This window comes from Myotis davidii, unplaced genomic scaffold (assembly GCF_000327345.1).
Source record: "Myotis davidii unplaced genomic scaffold, ASM32734v1 scaffold446, whole genome shotgun sequence".
Taxonomy (NCBI): Eukaryota; Metazoa; Chordata; class Mammalia; order Chiroptera; family Vespertilionidae; genus Myotis; species Myotis davidii.
In genome coordinates, this window is record NW_006296799.1 from 89313 (window position 1) to 100166 (window position 10854).

The window sequence follows — 10854 nt, forward strand, 5'->3', positions numbered from 1 at the left end:
GGGCCAGTTCACTGTCCCTCAGACCGTTGGAGGGCCAGACTATAGTTTAAAACAAACCTATGAACAAATTCCTATGCACACTGCACATATCTTATTGTGAAGTAAAAAAACAAAATGGGAACAAATACAATATTTGTATTTGCATGTGGCCCGCGGGCCGTAGTTTGAGGACCCCTGCTTTAGACATTCAAGCCCCGGAGGGCCGGCCCCTTCTGTGGCCGCCACCTCAGCCCCCTGAGCTCTCCTAAGGCAGCTCGCAGAGGACAGAGGATGGCCTGCAGGTGGCGGCTTGTCACCTTCCCCATGACGGGATCCCTGGAGGGCACTGGGTGGGGTGAGCCTTTGCTTCCTCCCAGTTCCCCTCACACAGGAAGGATGGACGAAGCACTCACTGAAAGCCTCGGTCCCAGGCTCTCTTGGATTCAGGGGCTGGGGACGGGTTTAAGAGGGGAGAGGAAAAGAGAAGCCAGGATGACCTGCGTGTAACCCCCTCTGTGTCACATGGACTCGGGGACAGTTTCTACCTGGAGCGCCGGCTGCACTTGCCGAAGGTCACCTGATTTGCGTGGAGCAGCACAAACCACCCCTCGCAGTGCTGATGACAAATGCCAACAGAAGATCCCTCGAACCAGCCCCAGGTCGTGGTCTCTGAACTCACCGTGGATCTAGTTCTCTGGTTCTTAGAACCTGTGTGCATTGTTCCTTAGCAACAGTCCCGATCTCGGGGGACACCCCCCCAGGGGGTACTAGGGAGGCAGCAGAGTCTGGAAGCATTTGATTACATGACAGAGGCCGTGCTGCCACCCGTCCCACGGGGAGCCGAGGTCATGAGCCCAGCCCTGGAGGCGGGGTGCTGCAGGAGGGGAGACAGGTGGCTCCACAAAACACGTGGGGATCTGGGCGTGAGCAGGGTCGGCATGGGTCCGGGGGCAGAAACTGACTGGGGGAGTCTAGCCGTCCTGGCTCACCGGACCTCGCAGGCTCCCTGCTGGAGGCTGGCAGGTGAGCAGGCAGTGCCGGGAGGGGGGAGGGGTGCGGGGTTCAGTCAGTGATGGAGGGTGCTGCTAACCTGACCCCCAGAATCCCTGCCTAAACTGGGCGGAGGCCCGGCCAGGAGGGCGCTGGCGATCGGCCTGCAGTGGCTCCCCAGGACCTGGCGAGTGTCAGGTCATGGAGAGGGAGCTCGGGGGCAACATGGACCTCAGGGGACACAGGGGACGGCCTGGCGGGGACTGAGGACAGTGTCTCGTGTAACCGACATGTGCTCTCACCACGTGCTCTCACTGACATGCACGTTGCACATCAGAGAAAATGTCCAGGAAGAGCCCATGTTTTTTTAAAAAAAAATGAGGTCCGGCGTCATGGAATGTGGGCCAAACAGCGAGTTCAATGAGGAAAGCCAGTGGCAAACTGTGTGTAGTGAATTCCTCATTTGATCCAAATGGATAATGATACGTATTAGTTTCTGTGCAGGGAATGCAAGCAGAACCACAATCGTTTTCTTTGGGGCGTGGAATTAGAGAGAAGGTTCACATTTCGTGTTGTGAATGCCATTTTTAAACAACATTACTGTGGGACAACATTACTGCGTGTCAAACGCATGGCCCGCGGGCCACATGCCGCCCACAACAGATATTTCTGTGGCCAACATAATGGTATGTAAAAAATGTGTTAATAAAAATTTCATAACTTAATTTTTACAATATTCTGTTCTACATAATTATTAATAAGGAACTACAACATTCACTAATGACTGATTACTATAATCGTGTTGCATTCATTTCCCTTATGCGTCTTACGGGCAGGTGCCCGATTTCTCTCCACTGATACCGGCAGCGAATATTTTAGCAGCCGATGGCCACATTAGTCTTGGACTGACTTGCTTGGTGTGCACAACAGGGAATATTTCGCTTTCGGAGAACAAGAAAAATGGGTTTATTTGTGTTACGCTTGTTAATTTGTGCAGTTATTCAGTGGCTGGTAAGCTAATGTTTAAGAAAAAATATTAATATTTATTAAACTTCTATTATTTTATGTTAACGATCGCTCATTTATTTCAGCCCTTCGTATTCGGCATGTCTCTATCAAAATAAACCTCCGTTTCTATGAAAATGGAAGCTTTTGTGTTTTTGCAGCACATGCACTTACACTGTGTTTATTTGGCCTGTGGTAGCCTGTGAGTTTAACATGCTTGCTGTAGGAATTAGGAAAATCTATTTTTAAAGTGGAAAGGGGGCACCAGGACCCTACTCCCGCCTCGCCTTGTCCCAGGAAGAGCAGGAGAGGGGTCAGCCACAGCGGCCATGGCTGCTGACGCCTGGCCTTTGAGGGGAGGCCTGGGCCCCGCCACCAGGGCACCTGCCCCAGCAAGGCGAGGTCACCAGCCTGCAGCCGGGACTGGGCAGGGGCTGAGCGAGCCTCCTCAGGCCAAGGACATAGGAAGCACTTGCAGGGAACAAAGGTGTCCTAAAGGAACCAGGAAACTATCCATAGCAGGTATTTCCCATGCCAGAAGCAGGGGCTGAAAAGAGTGAGCACAGGTCCCCAGGCTTTAACGGTTTTAGGAGCAGCACAGCCCGGGCCCCGCCCCCAAGTCAGGGTCTGAGACTCATCTGCACTCACTGGCCCTCCCTGGAGCCCTGGGCTGATCCCTGGGCTGCACCCTCATTCGCTGTGTGACGCTGGGGGCGTGACTTAACCTCTCTGACATTTGGTTTCCTCATCGGTGATGTGTGGGCAGTAACAGCATCTCCCTTCACGTTGTCCGGGGTTAGCAACACAGTGCCTCTGTTCAGGATAGGCTTCAGCTCAGGGCCTGACATAATGAAGGCTCAGTAGCTATCTGCCTTTAAAAACCATGACCAAGAGGTTAATGGGGAGAAAGGTGGAACCATGTAACACTTTTGACAATAAAGATTAAAAGAAAAAAAAATGACAAAAGAAGGCAAAACAATGGCCCAACAGAACCCAAACCAGAAAACACAAAAGCATTAAATAAAGGTTTATTGGCATCGTATTACAGACACGTTATATTATATGTAAGCATTACCGCAAATTCTCTATCATAAGCAGATCCCAAGCAAGGTGGTGCTACAGTACAAGACACCATGACAATGAAAATTGGGCTTATTTCTCTTCTGTCTCTGGCCCTCCACACTTACCCACACAATGAGAATCATTTCTGTGTCGAGACCAAGCTCTGAAAATATTTTCATCCTCCCCTCGCCCCCTGTTTGTCTATCTGCCCCTCATGTGCTCCTTGTGGGAAACTCTGCTTCACTAACCAGCACTGGGGCCCCGGACCAGGCAGGTGGAGGTGGAGAGAGACACCCCAGAGCCAGATGCACCCCCTCCGCACTCACTCGGCGACCTTGAGCCCAGGCCGTGACCCTCGGTGCTTGGGTTCCGCGTCTGTTCACTGAGAATAACACTAATGGATTCGTTTCAGAGTCATCAGGGCTCAATAGCTGTACTTCTCAGGCCTGGCTCGCTGTCTGCTTAGAGTCCTTAGTTTCCCCACTTTTCCAAAAGGAATCTCCGCCGTCGTCCCTCCTCATTTTCGAATGAGATCGCTCAAGGCACTGAAGCTAAAAGCACACGTGCCCGTCCTCTCCCCTGCTGGCCGCACAGTCCTGGCTCCATCAGCCTGTGGCTTCACCAGAGAAGGGAGAGCGCAGTGGCGTCTGGAAGCGTTCTCCTCCTCTTCCTGCTGCAGGGCAGCCCCAGCACGCGCGGGAGGCGGCCTGGGCTACTGACAGGTGGTAACTGGCCGGAGTCCTCAGCGACATTGAACCAGAAGCCCGGTCCTCCCCGTGTGTCCACAGCAGAGCGTAAGCATCGTGTGCTTCGGCGCCGGGAACTCTCGGAGCATCTACCCGCAGTCTCAGCCCTCGCTCCCTCCTGCGACGCGTGGCTGGGCCCTGGTGTGCAGGGTTTGGGGCCGTCAAGTTTGCTCAGCACACAGCTCCCGCCATGAGTCAGGGGAACGTGACAAAACAGGAGTAATGTAAATGTTAGTGCCGGGTCTTACCCTGGCCTCACACCTTTGCCACCTTTGCCAGACCCGAAGATCACGCGTGGACCCCCCGCGGGAATCCGGGGTCGTGTGCGCGACGGAAAAAGGCAAAATTCGACAACCTCTGACTTGGATGTTGGCCTCTCCGGTTGAGGAAAACGCTAAGTGTCATTTAACTGGGAGGGGGGGTTCGATCCTACCACATAACAAGCCGGCTAGAGGAGCCCGCGATTTCTTAAAAACGTGTTTTTAAACTGTAGTTTTACTGTAACAAAATCGGAGGAGTGGCATTTGGCCAGTTAAGAAACAGACGTATACTTGTTTGTCTCACTTGCCTCCTCACCTGCCTCAATAAAGTTCTCACTCCATCTGGAAAAAGCCAGAATTGCTCAATGTCGCCAGGGCTGCTTGTAAGTACTGGGGTTGAGCCACAGCCCCCCTGTTAGGCCCGGCATCTGCGGAGAGCACAGCTTGGCCCCCGCAGAGGCCGGGCGGCCGTGGTTGCCCAGGGTCCCCTGCAGCCCCTGGGAGCCGCTCCTAGACGGGTGTGGGCAGCTCTCCCAGCCCATGAGAGAGGCACTCACAGACCACCTCCTTTCACGGTCCGAGTTATTCCACAGGGAGGGATGGGACTGAACAGGCCTACCTCCCCCCTCACCCACCCCACACACACACTGTGCATTAATATACTTGGATCTGTAGATTACAAACAATTTCTCTCAGAAGCAAAACCCTGTCTGAGTTATAATTGAATATGGACATGCTGGGGTCTGGTCAAGCACCTGTATCTTATGTATATCACCCCGGGCCTCCCTGTTTATACGCGCTGGAAGGATGACACGAAGGCCTGACTACGGACAGGAAATGGATATTTGTTTATTTGGATGTTCATCTTGGCAGGCTGCTTACCAAAAAGGGACGGCAGATGCTTTTAAATCACTGCTTAGACTTCACCGGTTTCTGACAATAATTCTGGACTCAAAGCAACACATTCATCCCACCTCTTCGCCGTAAGATGGTTGTATTTTGTAGGCGGTTCTGACTGGATCTCATCAGCCGTAGCAAGACCCGCCTGCTTTGTCTGTTTTACAGCCGAGTCCACTCAGACACTTGCTCCGCAGTCTGCAGGCCTGGGGCCCTGCCGTGTCCGCAGAGGCTCAATGTGCCCCTGGTCAGAGCCTCTGGACTCTCCATTCCTAACTCTCCATTCAAGACCTCCTCAGCTCTCCTGGTGGCTTGATGGGACGATGAGAACGTTTACTCTTATTCCTGTTTTAAATGGGTCCTTACTAGGACCCAGCACCCCCTCTGCTCCTAGTTCCTCCCTCTCCCGGGGGGACGGCCGAGGCCACCTGTCCTCATTAGTGCCCGGCCGATGCCCGTGCCTCCTGCGACGTGCCTACGCCCAGACGCTTCAGTGTGGGTGCCCCCTGTTTATCTCTGCAGGCTTTCTGTTTCTCTTACACTTTGGATATTTAAAAACATCTTTGAACGAGGTCTGGGGGTGGGTACGAAAAGCCATTCTAATTAACTTCCTCTCTAAACCTTGATGATGAAGTTTCTTTCTCAAAATTGAGACGGAGGAGAGTAAACAAACAGAAATGAAGGAAATCTTACCGCCATACACGGCCCACTGTTCCCAGGAAACGAAAATGTCTATCAGTGGGAGACAATGTTAATTACTCATTTCTTAAACCTCCTCACCCGGGGACATGTTTATTTATTTTAGAGAGAGAGGAAGGGAGAGAGAAAGGGGGAGAGAGGCATTGATGGTTGCCTCCCCTACGTGCCCAGACTGACCCAGGACCGAACCCAAAATCTCTCGGGCATAGGGGACGCTGCTCCAACCACCAGAGCCACCCAACGGGCAGTTAGCAGGTGGCGATTAAGGTCAAGTTTCCCAGGGGAAGGTTGGGTGTAGGGCAGAATCCCAAACCTTATACAGTTGAGCTTCGTTCAACCTCACAAGCCCCTTTGAGAAAGAAATGAGGTAGGACTATACTCTTCTCATCTCCTCTCTGCCCCCCTCCCCCACGTCCCCCCTTCAGAATAACAGCAAAGACCCCGATGAACCAGTTTGCTTTTCTGGCCGGAGCTCTGGGTAGAACACAGCGTGAGTGTGCAGAGCCCAGGTCCCGCGGACAAGCACACGCAGGACGGCTGAGCCCACCAGCGCCCCTTCCCTCGAGCCCTCGTCGGGGAACATCCCACGGCCAGCTCCCAGCCGGCTTTCTCAGTATCCCACCATGTCAGGGGGGAGGGAGTGGCTGGGGAAGATCCACGGGATCTTGTTCTCCAAGGTCGATGCTGGTTTGGGTTTGGTTCTGCTTCGACGCCAGCCCCTGAGCAGAGACAGAGGTGCACCCAGGTGAGTCGCTGTGGCTTTCTGGAGGGAACGTTAAACTGGGGGCACAGGAATCGGGGTTCTGCTCTCACTGGGCCTCTGTTTCCTCACGTATAAAACGAGGCCGTGCCTGGCTGGTGTGGCTCAGTGAACTGAGTGTCATCCCAGGCACCAAGCAGTCACCGACCAGTTCACTCCCTGTCAGGGCACAGGCCTAGGTGGCCGGGCTTGACCCCCAGCAGGGGGCGTGCAAGAGGGAGTCCATAGATGATGTTTCTCATTGATGTTTCTAGCTCCCTCTCCCTCTCCCTTCCTTTCTCTCTAAAATCAATAAAAACACATTTTTTTTTTAAAAAAAACTGAGGCTGTGGATGAGGTGGTCCCTGCGGGGCTGGTTAGTATTGAGAGATTCTGATTGGTTACAGGCCCATCGAATCCCACGAGCTGAGCATGAGAGAAACTGTTTTCATTGACGGCATCTGAACCTCCCAAACTATTAAGAACCATCAAGCTGACTTGAACGCCCGGAGTTCATCTAAGTGACGATTTTACTGCAGCCACTTTATTCGGCTTCTCAGGGTTCCACAAATCGTAATTTTTCAAATGTGTTCTGAACAGCAGCAATAAGGGATGCCCACGTCCTTCCAGCACGAATCCTTTAATGATGTTTAAAAAACCATCTAGACATTGATGGTAAAGCAATTTGACCAAGGAAGTCATCCACTACAATTTTTATTGATTCTGAATAGTTTCGGTTTTAAAAACACAGGGCTGTCATTTAAGCAACTAATGACCGTATCGCCTCAGGTCTGTGTGCACGCAGGCCTAGAGTAGAAGACTCTGTCTCTGAAGACGCCTAATTGAGCTCGGCCGTCTGGTTCAGTGGTTGAGCGCCAACCGCTGAACCAGGAGGTCACAGTTCTATTCCCAGTCAGGGCACATGCACGGTTTGTGGGCTTGATCCCCAGTGGGGGGTGTGCAGGAGGAAGCCAATCAGTGATGCTCTTATCAATAATCTCTCTCTCTCTCTCTCTCTCTCCCCTTTCCTCTCTGAAATCAGTAATAAAAAAATAAAAATAAAAACCATTCTGTTTTTTTTCTTACTAGTATGCAGTTATGGGTTATAGGCTGTGCACACACCCTTCAGGAAATCTGAAATGGGCTTTAAGGACAGGTCGCTTTGACATCAACAAGAAGGCAAAACGTTTGTTTCCTTTTGGAAAATGATCGAGTGGCTTTCCCCCACTAAGAACTGACTTCTATTCCAGCAAGGATCTCGGAGCCTGGGCAATTCCACCCCTTGTCTGTGTCGACTACGAGAACTCTGTTGATATTTCTCTGGTCGTCTCTTTTTTGCACCTGAAAACTGAAGGGGTGCACCTGGGTGCGTGCTCAGACCACGCTCCTCTCAACGCGGCTCCGCCCCTCCCAATGGGGTTCCCGCGCCCCGTTCTCCACACACACACTTCAGCTCCGTGGACACGAGGGGGTGCGTTCTCACAGTAGCTACTTTCTAGTTCTTTCGTTAATTAGGAACAAAATTCTCTCTCTTGTCCTCAGTTCACCTGCGCGCTCCTAAAACCTCAGCACATGAGTAATGGAGCCTTAACATTAATAGGTTCTTTCTTTATGAGTGACAGGAGTTTCACAACGTGTCTCTCACTCTCCTGACATTTTTAAAAGGCGAACTTCACTGGGGCATGAAAGAATGCTCGGATTTATCCAGAGGCTGTAGCAGCCACCATCGCAGCGGCTGGAGACGCCAACTCGGTGACATTGACTTGGCCTGGTTCCCGGCCGGCCGGCTGAGCGGGGAGCCCGCCCCCTTCGGAAGCTGCGTTACGGTGGGTTCACTGGCGTGGGTCTAGCGCTTTGCTGTGTGAGAACGCATTTGCGAGTCATGGGAGACCGTGGATTCCCCTTCCCACGGCACCACGCTCATAATTCAGGAGAGAACATCGCTGGGATGTTATCAATTCTGAAGGTTTACTTTCAACCAACAATGTTTTTTTCCAGGTCGGTTACACACTCGTCCTTATAAAGGATTATTTCAGGTGCCACAGCTGTTTCGCACAGACACACGGGACACATTTTGATTTGGTCTCAACACGGACGAGTTGGCTGGTCCATGTTGACGGGGGCACTGCTGCTAAGGGGGCAGGGCATCTGTTGTGAGGACCAGCACTCACACCCCTGGGCCAGAGCCATCTGCCCGCACGGGACGCACCTGTGCCGGCCCCTGGGGAAGGTGGAGCCGGCACGTCGGAGACGAGGGAGCCGTGAAGGGTTACACCTGTGTCCACTTGGAGTTCCAGACACTCTGTGACTGAGCGTCGCAGAGTTCCACCAAGGACAACGTCTTATGAGGGAATGAAAGTAGCCTGTAGCGTCACCTGCTCCGGTCCGTCCCCACCTGATTGCGCACACGGGCAGGTTCCCGAAGTCGCACAACTCAGGCGACTGCAGGTTCCAGCCCGTCCGGGTCCTGGTTCCCACGGCCTCACGTGCAGCACGTGCGGAGAAGGAAACCGCCTGGCACCGACCTCCCAGGGCCTCGGACACACGGACGCCGTCACCCGTGGCCTCAGTGTTGTCTGACACCTAAATGACTTGTTCAAGATTCATGAAAAATCAAAGGGGAAAGTGTCGGACTGTTGATGTTACGAAACAGCCGCTTCTGGCGTTCTCTCGTTAGTAATTACACGCACACAGAAAACACCTGGAATTACCGCACGTTTGTACCTAAAGGAGGAGCTTATTTTAAACACAGAGAGGCACTGGGTTGTGCAGGACGAGGTGCTGGGCGCTCGGAGAGGGAGCTGCAGTGCTCGGCTCGTCCTGTCCTGTGAAAACCAGTTCTCCGGACTCAGTGCTCACAACTGCGAGCTGCTCAGCGCCAGAGCTCGGACCGTAATCCCGTCCCCAATGCCATGCGACGTCCCGGAGACGCGCCACGACAGCAACTATCCAAAGAGGGTCGGGCCCGGTGCCAAAGTGCATAAGGACGCAAGTTCGGGGGACAGACATTAACTGGACACACCAAGGCCGCTGCTTGGGAAAATGAGCAGAATAGACTCTAATATCTTTAATGTTATGTACATGGATACAACGTGTCAACTCCACACAGGAGAGACATACAGCATTTAAACATTCCACGCGACGGATAAGCATTTACCGTACAGCTGACCAGAGCACCGTCCACATCACAGACGTAGATCCGATCTGTGCTTTAACAGGAGACTTGAATAGTTTACGATCATAGACACACCGACATTTAAGACAAGACTTTATAAAATAATTTATATCGATATATCCTAGCATCTATCGAGAGGACTGGTTTGCATTTGGGGGGATGTGTGCAATGAATGGCATCTTTTAAACTTTCAGGTAATAAAATAATTTAGAAGCAGTTCATGCAGTGGTCAGAGCGGGGATGGTGGCTCCTGCGGGGTCTGTCTGTGACGTCACACACCAGGCACCCAGGGCGTGCGAGGACCAGTCTCCCCTCTTGAGGGGACGCCAGCATCCACGGACGCCCGCGGACACCCCTCCCTCGTGCTCAGCCGCGGGCACTCGCATCTTGGAGGCCCCTGTGACAGGTCCACGTGACGCGCCTGCACCCAGGTCACTAGCAGACCCTGCGGGTTTTGACGACTTTGCTCTGGTACTTGACGGAGTGCCCCCCGTGCCCCACGAGGTACACGTCCAGCAGGTAGGCCTTGCCCGGCTGGAGGCCACGGACGGTCTCCGTGGTCACCGCCCGCTGCGGGTTCCGGCTGTGGAAGTACTTACAGAGTACCTTCTCCGACCTCGCCCGTGTGTCCGGCCCCAGGCACTGGTTCTGCTCTCTCTTCCTCTGGTCCTCGCTGTAGGCGTCGCCGACCTCCCTCTTGTAGAGGCAGAACTTGCTCCTCTCCTGGGTGCCCAGCCAGGCCACGGTGGCCGACGAGCAGGTGCGCAGCCTGTCGAAGGCCTTGATCCGCGTGTCCTCGGGGAGGGACGGGAAGGCGTGCTTGCCGGGCCGTGTGCTCGCCAGGACCTTGAGCACCGACGCCCCCTTCCTGCTCCCCTTCAGCCGGAGGAGGTACTTGGCCTTGGGCCGCCCACGGAGCAGGAACTGCCGCACGCCCTCCACGCTCTGGGACAGAACCAGCTTCCCGTCTCGGCGCACCTGGACCCGCACGGCGTCCAGGCAGGAGTGGATGAAGAAGGCGACCTTCTGGTGGGAGGACACGGGGGCGAAGCGCAGCAGCTTGACCCCCTTCCTCCTCACGAACACCTCGGTCACCTTCCCGTCCTTCAGCTCCAGCGTCTTCTGCGCGGCCTCCTCCCTGGTCCTGGCGAAGGTGCCCACGTAGGCCGTGCTCAGGTTGCTGCGGCTGTTGGCCACGAACACGTCGAAGTAGTACTGCGTGTCGGGCTTCAGGTCCGAGACGGTGAAGATGTTCTTGTTCCCTATGCACACCTTCTGGATGTCGGCCTGGGGCCGCGAGGG

The 10854-nt window shown here is 53.8% G+C and overlaps 1 protein-coding gene across 1 annotated transcript in view; it reads right to left on the reverse strand.

Annotated features, from left to right (window-relative positions):
* Positions 1 to 9408: 9408 nt before the first annotated feature.
* NDNF (neuron-derived neurotrophic factor) overlaps positions 9409 to 10854 on the reverse strand; it is an 8936-nt gene continuing 7490 nt past the window's right edge. The window contains exon 3 of the mRNA XM_006772502.2: positions 9409 to 10853. Within this exon, the coding sequence (XP_006772565.1) occupies positions 9988 to 10853 (866 nt within the window). The 3' untranslated portion in view covers positions 9409 to 9987. The remainder of the gene's footprint in view (position 10854) is intronic.